This window comes from Cyrtonyx montezumae, unplaced genomic scaffold, assembly GCF_038088225.1.
Source record: "Cyrtonyx montezumae isolate F1298 unplaced genomic scaffold, pur_monq_1.0 scaffold_8, whole genome shotgun sequence".
In the NCBI taxonomy this organism is placed as follows: Eukaryota; Metazoa; Chordata; class Aves; order Galliformes; family Odontophoridae; genus Cyrtonyx; species Cyrtonyx montezumae.
In genome coordinates this window covers 44,091,782-44,108,526 of record NW_027072089.1, presented here as the reverse complement: position 1 = coordinate 44,108,526, position 16,745 = coordinate 44,091,782, and the positions used below count along the sequence as shown (strand labels likewise).

Below are 16,745 nucleotides of genomic sequence, written 5' to 3'. Positions count from 1 at the left end.
ATGTAATTTAATTAGTTTGCAATTTTTTTTTAAAGACAGTGTTGTGTATTTAATCTGCCTAATGATAGTTTGAAGAAAGTCTCCATCATCTTAGAAGAAACAGTGTTGTTTACTAAAGCACTAATAAGCTTTAGGTAACGTAAACTTCTATAGTCTATAGCTTGTCTATTTCATAGGAGTATTGTGTAAGAGAAAATTGAGTTTGGAATGTAGATAGCATGGTTGCACATAGTTATATGCTTAGTAGATGGTTAAATAAGGAAATGTGAAAGTTTGTTCATGTTGCTTAACAGATGGAGGAAAGCTGTCTTAATGATCTTGGTTAAAGTCTCCAACACCCTGGAAAAGCAAAAGTGAGAGATTACAACTAATGCAGTAATTCAGTGCTCTCAGAGAACTGTAACAGGCTGGTTTCTTGCCTTCTCATTGCAGGCATTTGAATTAAGAAAAACACAACCTCTAAGGAACTAGTTCAGTTCCTCCTGCATTCAGGTGAGAGGTGAGATTATGTTACCTGCAGCACAGTGTTGAGCCTTTTGAGTGCTGCCTCTTCAATTTGTGGCTCAGATTGCTAGTGTTGCAGTCCTGAATACTTGCTGAACGAACTACCTGTTCATACAGGAGATGCATTGTTGTGCAGCTTCATTCCTTCCGATGGGTGTGGAGCAGCATTAAAGCACCCTTTATAGGGGTTCTAATTGCAGATGCCTAATTGACTTAATGAATAGCAACTACTTAAAAAAAAAAAACCCTCTTTCTGTGCTGATATGCATGACAGAACCTAACATCTCACAGGTGTTGAACACCTACAGATATTGAGAAATATGGCAATATTTCTTTTTTTTTCTTTTAAGCAGTAAGTGTATTTTTTTAATCTCCATGTCTCACTAGCATCTTGTAGCAGTGATACATCAAGTTTTTGGCTGACCTGGCCATTATGTTTTAAATATCCTGAAAAGCAGGCATTCTCAAGCAAGTAGTTTTACCCCTTTGAGCTGATCCCAATCAAGTGTTGTAGGTGAAAGGGAAGGAAAAAAAAAAAAAGGGCTACTAGCAGCCTTAACCCACTTTTCCTACAGTAAGAATGCATTGGATACATTACTTGGTTTTGTTTTAAAGTTGAAGTTCTTCTAGAAGTATTCTGAAAAGGCTAATGCTTTTGCAAAAAAGTTCACAAGGTGTTCAAACTCAAGTTGTTCACAGCTTTTCAGAGTGTGAAGCAAATATAGTATTTGGGATGTTACATACCTTTCTGATGTTTTAGTAAAATTATTATTGCATATTTAATTATGAAAATGTCAAGTAGCTGGGGTCTGATTACTTACAGCTATTTATTCAGAATGGGAATGGCCAGCTTGCATATGGATAGTATCACAAACATCACTGCATACCTCTTAAGCTGGGCAACACTTAAAGCACCTTTATATTCCTGCCCCTGTGCACATCCACGTGTACCTAAAACAATGCAGGAAAATTGTCTGGATTGGTGTGAGCTGACAACTCATGCCTGAGAGCATCATTTATATTTGCAAACTTTATTACTGCAGCACAGAGCATACATTTTGGAGTGAATGTACTTTAGTGGGAGGAGGGCCACATCTGAAATATCATTTCTCAGTCCACATTAGGAGATGGCTTAGAGGATCTGGTGGCATACCACCAACAGAGCACGTTGTCCTTTTGTTCTTTAAAGCTTTAAAATATATTTTTATTAGCACATTTCCTTTATGTATATTTGTTCTGGTACATTCTTTGATTCATTGATTGCATACTAGGTTTCAAGTGTAGCATCATGCATTTATATATATACAGAATGTATTTTGTGTCATGTGTTTATAGGCATTGAAAATAGATTGACAATCGTTATATTCGTATGCATGTGGTTTTGTGGTTTGTTGTTGGTTTGGTCGTTTTTTTTTCCCCTCCTTTTCCAGAAAGGTGCTGTTAAGTGCAAATCTGAGTGTTTAAGAAGTCTCTTTTTCCTGGAGACTGTAATAGCTTTGTTTGTTTCTAGGATACTGCAGAACATACCCAATAATTGACTCTTTTTCTCTCCATATTAGTTACTGTTTTCTCTCTTGTACATATGTCATTGGCAATAGAAGACATCATTTTATTCACTGAGAGTGCTGTGCAATGTGTAATTTTTTTCTTTCCACTTTTTAGGCTTACAACTGAAAATATCCAAGCTGAAAAAGGAAAGATGCTTGTAAGTAGTCATGCTCATGGTCTAATTTATTAAGGTACGGTCTAAGTACAACTAACAACCTGTTATTCCTGTAAGATCAATTAAGGTGTCATGGATGCTTCTCTCAGACATAGAAAGTTCTGCTTCCTTTGTATGATTTCAGCTGAATTATTAAAGATGTATGTCATTCTTCATAGAAAATATCACCTGAAAACTAGGTTTGTCTTCCTTGAACGAATGACTGGTAAAGTTCAAATTTCTAGGATGCCCACCAAGTTTATTAACGTTTCTAATTAAGACATTTTTAAGTTTAGTTAAGATCTTATAAAGAGAAGTGGCAAGACAAGACAATTTTTTGGATTTTTTTAAAACTAGATATTTGTATTTAACACCATTTAATATGATGTGACTTAATTCAGCCTTCAGTCATTCAATTAGAATTCTGGTTTAAACAGTAACAACACAGCTAGCTAATTTTCAGACAATTGTGACTTCTTTTGCTGTCAATATTTATTGCTGATCTTCAGTTCTGCTCATTAAAAGCAACTTGGAAAAAAAACAAGGTAAATATAGACTTCAGTTTTCTTGTATATGTTACATCATCTTGCGCTGTGCTTCTGCTGACTAAGGTCAAATTTAATTAAATGATAGGTGATATGCTAATGGCTCTCCATTAGAATTTTTTGTTCAGTTTTATTTATATTAACATTGTGTTAGTACTGTAGTTAGGGCTGTAGAATGGGCTGCAATTTGAAGTGCTGTGTGAGAGGAATAAAAATAAATTACAGTTTTTTTTCCACTTTGGAAAACGGTAGAATGGTATTAGGTATATTAAAGAAATACAATTTGTCTCCTCTTAAGATAAGTAAAAATACTGCATAGTTACATTCCCATCATTGCCATCTGAAGCAGTGCATATGCAGTCTTTGTTTTAAGGTGCAGCTATTGTGTTCTCATCCTTGTCTTAACTGTGTTTAGTTTGTACTTCTTCAGAATTGACGTTTAAATCATTGTGTAGTCAGTTGCCTTCCTCATTATTTTGTTAGATTTTAGTTACCTTTTCTTAGTTGTGTTTTTCAAATTGTGTAATTGAGAAGTCTCCCTTAGGTAAGGAAGATTATGGCATTGTATACTTTTTTTAACAATAGTAGTCAAGCAGTTATCTAGCATTTCTGATAGTTCTTTTATTAACTCCCAGTGTGCTTTGATCTCTGGTTGGAAGGGGAGCAAATGCTTATTTTTTGTACTAGTAAAGTCCCTCTAGTAGACTTTACCTTCTTCACCTTCACCCCAAAATGTGATGTAGTTATGTCATGGAATAATAGTGCTTTTTCCATGTTTATTTTATCATACTATTGTACATATTCAGTTTGTTGTCTCCTATTATTACTGTTCTTCAGTAATTATATCTGTTTCTCACTTCCAGGAAAGCTGTTCTTGTTTCTTCTCATTTAGCTTTTGGAAGAAATTAGCTTTGGTTGTGTTATGCTTGTGTTGCTCCCTTCCCTAGATAACTTTCAGTAGATAGCTAGACAAAAATCTGAGATGGTTGAACAATGAACCAAATGCTGCAGAGAAACTGCTAGAGGATAGTGGTGGCTGAAAGAACAGTTCAGGACAGTATCACAAAAGGAAAGGTTGACTAATCACTCCCAGAACAGCATTCATCTTATTCCAGTACCATGAGACATCCCCTGCATTTACATAGCAATACCCCAAGCCCACAGCAGGGCTTACATTCCTAGGAGTACTGAAGTTGCTAATTCCCAGTTCCCCCAAGTATGCACCTGTTCCTCAGGACCAAGGCTGGTCAACTTTTGTGCAGTATCACAGTAAATATAGGATGAGCTGTTACAGTTATTAGATTCCTTTCAGTTAGCACATGTTTGATGTTATGTTTTATACTTACAGACTGTACTTTCCTAGGGCAGAAAAAACAGTTTAATATCTTCTTATTATGTACAGTTCACAAATTGAAATCATCATTTCATTTCTACTATGAAAGGGTGAAACGATCTCTTGCTGTTACTGTTAACTTGATCTGGTATATCATCAGTTGCTTCTGCATCCTGGAAATCCTAAATTGGTCAATTAATTTTCAAGATGCGACTGTTATCAGCGATGTGACTGAACATGCATTGAATGCTTTATTTATTGTTTGTTGGAATCTGATTACCACATTGTAGATACAGTGGTCATATATAGGAGATCTTGTTCTCCCTGATGCATCTGAATTACCTATGGTTTAAAGTTTCAGACTTTGTAATTGGCTGACAATGAGTGCCTTATATTGTACCCCACTTTAGCATTGGATCTAGTGACTCGTAAATGCTGGGTCAGGGACCATTCATTATGAGGAGTGCCTCGTAGCCAAAAATGTCTGTTAAGTTTATTGACTGAACTGGAATGAAAAACAAAAAGCCTTGTTCCTTCTATCTTCTTAATATCTTACTGTGACATCTTGTAGGATTTAAGTGGAAGAGGTGGAGCGTTAGTTAATACTATGTATTTTCTATAGTTAATGATCTTGAGGAAGGGACGACAAAAGTAGTTTGGGAAAAGGTTTTAAAATTGCTTATGTTCAGACTTCTGTAAGTTTCAAAAGCTGAAAAAGACTGGTTATTTTTTGTCACAGGCATCAGAAAAATAGACTGCTTTCTGCCGATGTTTCATCTTCTGTGGCCCAGGTGTATTTGGTTAATGAACAGAAGTAATAGAACTTTGCCTTCTCTGTATCAAAGTACAAATCCAGCAGCCCATCATTCTGTTAGTATTTGACCATTTGATGTTATATAAGCAGTGGAAAAGAATAGTACAATCTGGGTGGTAGCTCACAAATAAAAATAAGAGCTTCTTTTAAATCTTCAGAGTTAGCGAAATATCTATGGAATGTATGCTTCAAAGGCTTCTGCTGTCCGTTCACTTTATGACCCATGATGGTCAATTTCTTGTATTTCTATAATAGCTATGTAACTAGCAATAGCTAATGTTTGATTAATGTATTTTAAAGGAAGCGCTGATTTGAAAGCATGTCTGTGTAAAAGAATTGTATGAACAAGTTGGTATGTTTTCTTTACCTATTGTATGTGTTATCATCTTTTTGTCTCAGCCTGTTTCATGGATTTCTTAAATAATTATCTCAGTGTGCTGAGAACTAACACCTTCTTTCTTGGAATACACAGAAGATTCAGTGTTTAAAAAGAAGAGCAAGGAATGACAGTTCTCAGAAGTTAGTGTCATGTTACATAGGTACAGCTGCTTTGCTTCTAATGAAAGCTGTTCTGGCTTGTAGAAAATTTATACTAATTGTATAATTACTTTGAATCCTGGAGATATGGTGGTCAAAGATAAGTCAAAGGGAGCTAAAGTTGGGAATTTCATGCTACTGGTATTCCTTAGCTCTTTTGAGGAGGAAATGTTCTTTATTTTAAGTCCTGTTTTGCAGAGAGTATTATTTTTTCCCAAGTTCTTCCCTCTTAGCAAACACTTCAGAAATAGTTCACTTCCTCTTTGTGTTCTAGAAATCCATGTTCTGTTGACTAGGAAATGCTGCCTGAGGAATTAAACCTTTAATGAATTTTAAGATTTACAAACCTAATGTGGTTTACTGTGCTACAAGTTGAACTCACTGCTAAAAAAAAAAAAAAAAAGAGCAAACTAACCTGGTTGTGAAAGTCTCCAACTGTCTTCTCAGCACGACACTGAAGTAGGGAGTGCTCGAGCTTATGTTCCCTGACATTATTATTTGAATGCTATTAGATTTTATGCCTTGACTGTTGTTACTTGAATTTTGTCTTGAGCAAAAGTCAGATACAGCAACAGAAATGTAACTGCAGCGGTAGGATTAGAAACTAGCTGCTCCTTTTCTAACAAAGGCATTTATAAATTACCATTCATTGGAAAAACTTGCTTTATTTATCTTCAGCTTAGTTGTTTGGGGTTTTTTTGTTTTGTATTTTGTTCTTTTTTACTGGTGATCTATTGCATTCCCCAAGAATACAAAAGAAATATAGCAGAGATAGTTCTGTATTGTAAAGATAGAATCTGTAACTTAAAGTTGGAAGTAACTTTTCTTTTAATTTTTAGGGATGCAGAGAGGCTTGAAGAGTTTTATACCAAGAACCAACAGCTCAGAGAGCAGCAAAAGGCACTTCATGATACAATCAAGGTTCTAGAAGACAGGTGAACTACTGTGGTTTTTGTTTGTTTTTTTTTAATTTGGGAGTTGGTTGTGTTCTTTCAGAGTAGCTCTGTATATTTTGCAGTGTTGCTTGTTTGTGAATTGGTCCTTTTCTAATACAGTCCAGATAGTGTTTTAAAGAAAAGTGTAAAATTCAAATTCTTCTGAGTGAATCGAGTTGTTATTTTCTAGTTCAGTAAAGGCTAGTTGAAGTTTAATGGGTTAGCCTGAGATCCAGACAGCTATTTTAAGCCATGTTCTTTTTAATCCATATTTTCAGAGTTAGATTTTTCTATCAGTCATAGAATACAAATAGAAAACCCAAAGGTAAGCTCTGTAATGTGTTTGAAACAAATTAAATGACTTATTAAGAAATCTTCCAGTTTTGCAGGACTGATTTCAGATGCCTGTTCTGTGTGAGTTTAATCAGTTGTTCTATCTCTTGCCACTCTGATCACCTTTTGACCTGTTCTGCCTTTTGCTTTTCTGCTTCTATTTAATCTGTTACAGCAAAGCAAAAACAGTAGATGTGAGATTACAGTACTTTTTTCATATTCTAAAAAAAAAAGGCAACTGCTTTGGATAGTGTGTTAAATTTGCTGTTAAGTAGGCTCTTAGAAGTTTTTTGAGAACAGATGATTTCATATGAAATTTTCTTGCATTCCTGTGTTACATCAAATTTTACAAAATTCAAATATTCAAAATTATCAATACAAATATTCAAAACTTGCTTTCAACTCTAATTCTCTGTAAAGTGCACTAGGTGTAAACTTGTAGCCAGGCAGGTACTAAACTTTCACAACACGTAAGTAGAGAAGCATTTGCATGGAGGATGGAGTTCTCTAAATTCCTTGCCAGATGAAATATGAAAAACAAACAAAACAAAAAAAAAATAGTATTTAAAATGGTCTGTTTCAGGAGGATGATAAAAGCTACTATGAAGAGGCATCTCCATTATTTTACTTTTTCCATTATTCTACAATATCAAAATACTTATAAATCAAGATGGCTTCTATTTCTCATATTAAACTGCAGAATTAGAAATTTAACTGGCTGTTTTCATCTGCTAACAGCAGCAAAGCACAACTCTTAGCCAGCTGGCATCTTATTTTGCAGTCAAAATAATCTGCCTTTTGCTTACACTGTTGTTGTGTACCAGAAATAAAATACCTTTAGTTCAGTTTACAGATAATAACACACATTTCACAGCATAAACGAATGTGTCAGATAAGGTGTACTGCTAATTGTGACTCCTTTTCTGATCACAGATGAGCTTTAAACAACTGATCTAGACCATTAGAGAACATGGAGGCAGTGCCTCATGTGGAGCTTCCACTTCTAAGTGTCAAGTTAAAGGTTTTCATGTTTGTTTGATATTTGTTACAGGCAGAACTGCATATTTGTTCTTCTTAATTTGACTAGTTTGGTAGTTTTGCTGTTCAAATGGCCTGTTTAGTGTGGATAGTTGTTTTATGCATGGCACTATTTTTGTAAACCTTTATTCTGTTAATTTTATTGAAGGTTAAGAGCAGGATTATGTGATCGTTGTGCTGTAACTGAAGAACATATGAGAAAGAAACAGCAAGAATTTGAAAACATCCGGCAGCAGAATCTTAAACTCATCACTGAGCTTAGTAAGTTTTATCCACAAGTCTGCAGACAAAAGCAGTGTGTTTTATAAACTAGTCCTTCATGAAGTCCTGAAACTTTGTAAAATTCACATTTGGTATGTTTTTGTAAGTTCCAGAGGTGATGTCAGTAGATTATGCAGTCTGAAAGTATGTAGCACACTGCAATTACTCATCATTTGAACCACCTTCACTTAGATTGAAGTGCTAATGCTGCAGTTGTATTGATGTGAAAAATCTAATAGCATGAGATAGTAGTGGAGCTGAAATCTGACTGCTTTTGTTTGCTCCTAGAATCAAAGTATAAAATGAATGACAGATGTCAAGGCTTCCTTTGTAAACCATGTTTTCAGAAGTAACTAGTGATCAGAAAGCAGCAATTTCAAAAGTTTCCTGAGTCAAGCTAGTGCCCTCTGGTCCGTGGATCTGATAGAGCAATTCATTCATCTTAACAACACCGGCTCACTCATATTCACGTGGACAATTAATGATTGTGTGCAACTAACGTGGTAATCTAGTAACTGTGACACCTTTGCCTTTTCTTACACTTTTAGTGACTAATTTGCAAATTCGTTTTGGTAAGGTGTAGAGGATGTATGGTATTAAGGTTTAAGAACTGATTTGGTTTCCTTAGAATACCTGACAAAATCAGATATAACACAATGATACCATGTGTGAATTGATTTTTGTTATTCTATATTAATTGCAGTGAATGAGAAAAACAGCCTGCAGGATGAAAATAAAAAGATATCTGAGCAGTTCCAGCAACTGCAGAAGGAATTGGAGTAAGTTTTCAGAGTTATTGTTGTTTTTTGATCTTGATAGTAGAGTCTGGAAAAATATAAATACTGACTTGTAAGTCTTTTAAACGTGCATTTATTACTTTGCAATAGACTGTGAAAAGATGGTTTAATGCCACTTTATGTGAACAGGATATGACTAACATCTTCATGTTAGAGAACTTATTTGTTTTGAACTCTGTACACCAGGGCTTTCATATGGAAAAGGTGGATAAATATAATAGAAATTCAGTTTGACTTTGTGGTTGCTCAAAACAATTCCACACATGGTACATCAGAAAGTCTTGCCTCTCATTCTTTTATTCCTTTATAGACTGTTTACAGTTTCCTCCTAGGAAAAGCATTTTTTCTAATAGTCAGAGTTGCAGTTTGTTTTTTGAAATAAACTTCTGATAATCTTACAAATGGGTGCAGAGTTGAGTGGGTTAAGATTGATTTAAGAAGGATGGTCCTACTGTTTGACTGAAGGTAGTGACTATTACATTTCAATAGAATATCCTGTTGCTTAATGTAGAATTAATGCTGTGGGTTCCCTACAAGGTGTTCTGCTAACGGGGGATGCAGAGAAGGCGGAGATGCTGAACGCCTTCTTTGCTTCTGTCTTCACTGTGGGAACTTCCCTTCAGGGCTCCTGGTCTGTGGGAGTGAGAGGGTCTGGGGAATGCAAAGCTCCCCTTTGGTGAGGCAGGAGATGGTCTGAGAGCATCTAGGCAACATCAATGTATGTAAATCCATGGGCCCTGATGGGATGCATTCACATGTGCTGAGGGAGTTGGCAGAGGTGATTGCTGAACTGCTCTCTATCATCTTTGAGAGGTCTTGGAGAATGAGAGAGGTTACTGATGACTGGAGGATAGCCAATGTCACTCTGGCCATCAGAGAGGGCAAGAAGGAAGATCCTGGTAACTACAGGCCAGTCAGCCTCACCTCTATCCCTAGAAAGGTGATGGAACAGTTTGTTCTGGATGCCATCTCCAGGCAGTTGGAAGAAAAGAGAGTTATCAGAAGTAGTCAGCATGGGTTCACCGGGGGAGGTCGTGCTCAACCAATGTGGTGGCCTTCTGTGATGTCATTACTGGCTGGGTGGATGAGGGGAGAGCAGTGGATGTATTCTGCCTTGATTTAACAAAGCATTTGATGTTATGTCCCACATCATCCTTATGACAAAGTTGAGGTGTGGAAGAAGCGGCTGACTGGCAGAGCTCAGAGGGTTGTGATCGGTTGTGCGGAGTCCAGTTGGAGGCCTGTACTTAGCGGTGTTCCTCAGGGATTGGTGCTGGGCCTGGTCCTATTCAACACCTTCATCCATGACCTTGATGAGGGGATAGAGCCCACCCTCAGCAAGTTTGCTGATGATACAAAGCTGGGAGGAATGGCCGACATGCTGGAAGGAGACCTGGACAGGCTGGAGAGTTGGACAGAAAGAAACCAAATGAGGTTTAACAAGAGCAAGTGTAGTGCCTTGCACCTAGGGAGGAATAACCACATGCACTGGTACAGGTTGGAGGGTGACCTGCTGGAGAGGAGCTCTGAGGAGAAGGACCTGGGTGTCCTGGTGGATGACAAGCTGGCCATGATCCAGCACTGTGCCCTGGTGGCCAAGAAGACCAATGGGATCCTGGGGCGCATTAAAATGAGCGTGGCCAGCAGGTCTGGCCTCCCCCTCTACTCTGCCCTGGTGAGGCCTCACCTGGAGTACTGTGTCCAGTTCTGGGCTCCCCAGTACAAAAAAGACAGGGATCTCCTGGAAAGAGTCCAGCAGAGGGCTACAAAGATGATAAAGGGCGTGGAACACCTCTTATGAGGAAAGGCTGAGAGCCCTGGGTCTGTTCAGCCATGAGAAAAGAGAACTCAGAGGGGATCTGATCCACGTCTATAAATATCTAAGGAGCGGGAGGCAAAGGGATGAGGCTGGACCCTTCTCTGCAGTTTGTGGTGATAGGACAAGGGGAAATGACCACAAACTGAAGCATAGGGAGTTTCACACAAATATGAGTGGGAGCTCCTTCCCAGTGCAGTGATGGAGCACTGGCACAGCTGCACAGAGAGGTGGTGGAGTCTCCTTCTCTGGAGATGTTCAAGACCCACTTGGACGCCTACCTGTGCAGCCTGGGCTAGGGTGCTGCTTTGGCAGGGGGTAATTCATTATGTGTGGATAGGAAGAGTAGGGGGCATTTCTACAAAAACATTTCCTGAGATCTCAATTAAATGTTTCTGTAACTCAGAAACAATGTAATGCATATTCATTGTGCATGGTGTCTATGGCAGCAGCTTCCTTTTTTCTTTTTTTTTTCAGTGATGGCATTTAGGAACTTTGTTTTGGCTTGCACAGAGCTGAGGTATGGAAAAATATTGGTAGCAAGCCATTTGTCTGTACAGGGCTGTGTTGATAAACGTAATGAGTATCCCATCAGCTAACTTAAATTTGTGATGTAACTAGATTAATACATTGTTTTGCTGTATGTTTTGATTTAAGATATTGCTAGTAGATGTCACAGCATTCCAGTTAGAGCATTTTCTCTGTGTGTGCTAGAAAAGAGGAATTACTGAATTGGACGATAGGATTAATCAAGATGTCAGAGAAGAAAATAGGTGAATCAGTGTTAGTTAAATGTTCACAGTGAGCCATGAGGTAAAAGCAAAACTTTACAAAAATTCTCCTTGTCTGAAGCCTGACTGCTTTCAACAGTTTTGCCATCATATTATTAACTTGTGTTAGCGACTGCAGTTCACTTTAGTGCAGACACAAATATATCCCTGTCTTCTTCCCCTAGATTAAAACTTTACAATTTTTTTCTCTTCATAGTTAAGAAATTATCTTTTCGTTCATATCTTCTCCTGAGATTTGTAAGGAAGAATGCTACCAAAGATGTCCAAGCAGGCAGAGTTAGATTTCCTTATGCTTATCTTTCACTGCTTCTTCTGTTGCCTGCTACCACCACCATATTACAGGGAGCAATGCCCTCATTAACTACTAAAACTCAAAGTTAAAAGAATTGGAATAAACTGGTGTTGGTTGTTTTTTTTTGTTTTTTGTTTTCCTTCTTGCCATCACTAAACAAGAGTTTTGGAAAGAAAATTCTATTTATTTGTTAATATTTTTTGTATACTGACTCTACAATATATTTTCTCTCACAGTTATGTCTAACAGTAATGTTAACTCATGTTTCACTTTGTTATGAGCAGTTCACGTTGTTTTTTGTGCTACTCAATGAAATCTTCTGTGAAGTGAATAGGAGGTAACATCAGGTGGTCTGGAGGGGGATTGCTTTTGGTATAACACTGTTCATTACAGTTTGAAATGGTCAGAAAGCTTCATTTTCCATTTAAAGAGAGCTTTCTCAAGGCACGCATGGAATTCCACCTAGGAGAAGTACGTTAGTCCACCCCCTTGAGCATTTTCATGAAAACAAGTCAAAAATGACACAATTCTCAGTTGGTGACTTTTGTTGGCTGTTTTTTTTTCTCCACGGAAAATGTTTTCCATGGTGCAGTAGTAGAATGTTTGCCTCAGATGTGAAGAGCTAGAATTGCATGCTGTTCTTGGGTTTAATGGGGTAATTTTGAATTTGCTGTGTTTAAAAGCTTGATTGTAGTAGTATATATGTACTTATTTTACAGTGTTATTGAGATGTCTGTATCTTCTAAATTCTTGTTTCTTAAACTGTATTATTGTCCTGCATGCACAACTAAATCTTTGTCTTGTAAACTTGAGGTTTTATTTGACCACCTGATCTGGTCTGCAGGGAGCGAAAGCAGCAAGCACTGGATGTAGAAGAAGGTGTCATTCCAGATTCTCCGGTTCTCACTTCCTCATTTTCTATGGTTAACCGTATGAGGAGGAAAAAAGAGAATAGGCATATCCGATACACAGAACATACACACCCAGATTTGGAACTTGCAAAGAACAGCAGTGGTAAGAGATGCTATTGTTTGGTTGGGTTTTCTTTACTACATCTCAAAATTCTAAAGGGATAAGGAGTGAAAGACACAAGTCTGATTGCAAAGAAACATGAAACAAAAACTAGAAAAAACAGAAACTAGAAAAAAAGTCTCAGTTGTTCTTCTGCCTGTTTTTTGGTTTGCTTTTTTTTCCACTTATGCAAAAATATGAAAAAAAGATATATGTATATGAATATGCTGAGTGGGAAAATGCTTTAGCACCAACTGTTATATCACAGCTCAAAGCTTGCCTTAACCTCCTGTTAAATGCAACAGTTCCTGACAGTTAAGTGCTGTAACTCTAAACTGTTAGGGTTTGACATGTGCATACAGCTTCATCACCACCTAGTGGAGAGTAAAACAAATGTTTTGCCACATTCTCCAATTATCCTCCAATTAAAGTAACATTTTAAATACCAATAGGAGTCTAATTCTAGTATCTACATGATCTTTTTTTCCTAGTACCAATACATTGCACTTTTTGTATGCCTAAGCCTGGAGATACTGCGCACATTTAATTTTCAAACTTGCTTCTGTAATGCCATAGAAATAGCTCTAATGTATTTTGACCATAACTGATAATTGTGAAGTAAGGGACTTTTGGTTTGTATTCTAATGATACACAGGAAATATGTTAAACAATCCAGGTGCCTTTAATGCATTAATTTATATTCTGAAATAATAATTCAAGAAGTATTTTAAAAACATATGTGTTTGGATCTAAATAGATGTCTTGACTCAAAACTTTCCAAGAATAAAAGCAGAATGAATGTGGGATGAATAGGGTGGGTTGGTTATTCATGGCTTTTATTTTAACCATCTAATTCTGGTATTGTGAGCAGCTAATCTTGTCTAAACATACTTATTTCTCTCAATTTTCTGAATAAAAAACTTAGGTTTGGTTTAATCTGATAGCTCATCTGTCTATCTATACATATAAGAAAAAATGTAAATGTCTGTCTTGTTTAATGGTTAAGAGAAGCAATTAGTGTCCAGGGCTAAGTGACACGTGGAAGGCTGGTCATTATTCATGTCACAGGTTTTTTTGCTTTTGCATTAACTTAGCCAGTGCAGAAATTTATTGTCTTGGACAGCTTACTCTTAAGTACTTTCAATGCTGTATTAACTAATGAAGTATTGATTAGATATCTTCTGTTTATGCAATCAGTGTAGAAAGTGATACAGTTTTGTGGCAGCCTTAAAATAAGGCTGATTAGCAGGGGAGATATGTCTGAGAGACAGAGAATTTACAGCAAATATTAGAAGTAATTAGATGTGTGTTAGTAGATCCATTCACCTAAGCACCAAAATTCATATTCAAGTGCTGTTAATATTGGGATGTTGATTCTGTGTCTGCATATAACTGTGAAAGTATGATATGTGGTTTCATCACATGATAATGTTTATACGACTTTTCCTAGAGTTTCAAATTCCGCTGTATTCCACACAAGTGAGCTGTCACCAAGAGGAAGAGATACTAGTGGCAGACACCTGTGATCCACAACTGTCCCCTGTACAAAGTGAGTGTATTAATAGTTCTGTTTGAAACAATGAAAAAAAACTTTGTTCGACTGTGGAGTTACTGACAACTGAGGTTCAGTTTGTGATCCTTCCCTTTGAACAGTAGACAGCATAAGGAAATCACGTTTAACCACAGAACTGCTTCTGAACTGCCTACTGCAGTGCCAGTGGATAGTGTGATCTGGTAGCATATCAGTAGGGCTTACAGTCAAGAAATGAAAAGAACCTCATTGCAGAACCCCCTTACTGCTGATTGGCTTTGGCCAACTCATTCAATTGTCCAAGGTTTCAACTTTAACATGAGGTAAAATACTCTGAGCGTTGCACTTAATCACTTTGGAATATATAATATTTAATTATTCCTTTGTGCTTGTGAATTTATGGTAAGTCTTTTAAATCTTAAATCTTTCTCCATAAATAATTATTTGGGAATAATTTTGTCCCTGATTTTTTTTTTTTTCCTCTGAAGTATATAACTATAAATGATTGTAAGAGTTAGTGTTAGAATTATTCATGCAGGTAACAGTTCTGGTATTGTAGTTTTTCTACTTTCCCATTGTATTATTCCTTTGACTCAGTTTAATAAACAGAATAACATTATGCCCCTCAAAGAAGGGGAACTCATCTCTTGGCTTTCACAGTGAAATGCAAGAATAATAGAAGTGTCACCTAGGAAATAAACAACGCAATCATTTTGCTATAAATATTCAGTATTCCTTTTCTACATGTTGTTCTCAGATTTCTCGTGCCTTGGACTGAGGGTTTGAAATACAACTTGTGTTTAGATTTGTATTTTAGTTCTGGGGAATTGTATGCCAACAGGAATTAAAAGTTTCTGCGATAACGCAGCAGTTTGCTCTCATCAGAAATTCTTTTTTTTTCCTTCTGCTCCACTTATTGCTTCCAGGTTTGATTCTGATACAGATCATACTATTTCCATAGTAATCAGATTTCAATTTGTGATTTTTTGTTTTAGTTTAGACTTTGTATCCCTCATGTAAGTAGATTAAGATAATATACGTATAACTTATTAAATGAATTTCTTTCTACTCATAAAGATAAACCAAGGATGGGAGGTTATCCTGTTCCAAAGCCATCTTTTAACTTGGCTGCAGTTGTTGCAGAAACAATTGGACTCACTGTTACGGATGAATCTGTAAGTATAATTCACAGATTTCTCGCATAACCAACTTTTTTGCCAGCTGTTTTGGAAAGTGGTATTTTTGTCTTGCATTAAAATTCTGCAAAACATATTTAGAGTTCCAGTAAGCTCACTCTAGCTTACTTCTTCCTTCATAAAGGATTTTTGTAGCAACAGGAGAGGTAACTGAACTGACTTGTCTGCAGACTGGGCAGACAGGTGGGTCACAGTTCTTGCTGTAAGCACATATTTCAAGTCTGACAAAGGTAGTGGAGTAAATCCTAGGATCTGCTCATGCAGTAATCAAGTTGTAAGAGACTAAAAAAAACTTACTTGGTAATGAGACTTGATTTATTTTATATTTTTGCTTTGTACGTACAGTGAAGATGATAGTAATTTTTTCCTTTAAATAGAAAAAGTGCCTGCATTTGTATGCATGTCTCTGCAGGAATTCTTAAGTTTCCATAAGATTTCTTTATGAGCTGCTGGGGAAAAGTTCATCTTTTAGTTTGTTACTTCTCAAGGTGAATGTTTATATTTGAATGAGACCTTGGAGTATTTATGTGTAAATCTAGCATACTTATAAACTTCAACAGCTTCTAACACTTCCATTCTTTGTTTTACTTGACGACTTGCAAGGAGTCCCAGAGCGTACTGAGTTCTCCCCGCACTAGTACTGCTATGCACCAGGCTCCAGACAGCATGCACTCTGAAGACTTGAAAAAACATTCAGCTTCTGAATCAAGAAATGAAGACAACAGTGTAGGGTGTGTTCCCAATTGTTTCAATAGTGTTGGTTTAAACAGCATTTTCTTTTAAAGGTATAGACACAGAAATAAAACTGTTTTCACATGATACTGTTTTCTTTGATGCAAGTAAGTCACCAGTAGAAGAAAAGGAACTAATAAAAGCAAAACTGTGGACTTCTACTTCCCTTTCAGACTTGCAGTGTGTGAGCTTTGTATGTATGCAGTCCTTTCCTAAATGACTTTTTGTATGTTTTATTGATCACAAGTGAAAACCAGAGTAGTTCCAAAAAAACAAAACAAAACCCAAAAAACAATGCTTGCACACTTTTTCTTCACTTTCAGAAGCTTTGAGAGTGTTGTCATGATTATAGAATCTGTACAAGAGCCTCCATAGATTATTCTGTCAACTGTTTCTACTTTCTACCTCTTCACAGCACTTAAAGGTAGGCAGTCCTTCAGTAGGAGAGATTCCTGACTTCCTAGACTGAAAGTTTCCCTGTTCATTTTTCCTTCTGTTTTTAATTCAATTTAATTAATAATGGCAGTTAATACTCTGACAGCTTCTTGCAGATCATTGATGGGAAGTGTGTAGGCTT

At 36.7% G+C, this 16,745-nt stretch overlaps 1 protein-coding gene across 4 annotated transcripts in view; it reads left to right on the top strand.

Moving 5' to 3' along the window:
- Nucleotides 1–16,745, top strand: part of RBBP8 (RB binding protein 8, endonuclease) — a 38,101-nt gene that overhangs the window by 9,530 nt on the left and 11,826 nt on the right. For all 4 annotated transcript variants that reach the window (XM_065752602.1, XM_065752603.1, XM_065752604.1 and 1 more), the window contains exons 3-10: nucleotides 2,167–2,209; nucleotides 6,275–6,370; nucleotides 7,890–8,002; nucleotides 8,706–8,781; nucleotides 12,543–12,712; nucleotides 14,160–14,258; nucleotides 15,318–15,415; nucleotides 16,040–16,167. In XM_065752602.1, the coding sequence (XP_065608674.1) occupies nucleotides 2,167–2,209; nucleotides 6,275–6,370; nucleotides 7,890–8,002; nucleotides 8,706–8,781; nucleotides 12,543–12,712; nucleotides 14,160–14,258; nucleotides 15,318–15,415; nucleotides 16,040–16,167 (823 nt within the window). The remainder of the gene's footprint in view (nucleotides 1–2,166; nucleotides 2,210–6,274; nucleotides 6,371–7,889; nucleotides 8,003–8,705; nucleotides 8,782–12,542; nucleotides 12,713–14,159; nucleotides 14,259–15,317; nucleotides 15,416–16,039; nucleotides 16,168–16,745) is intronic.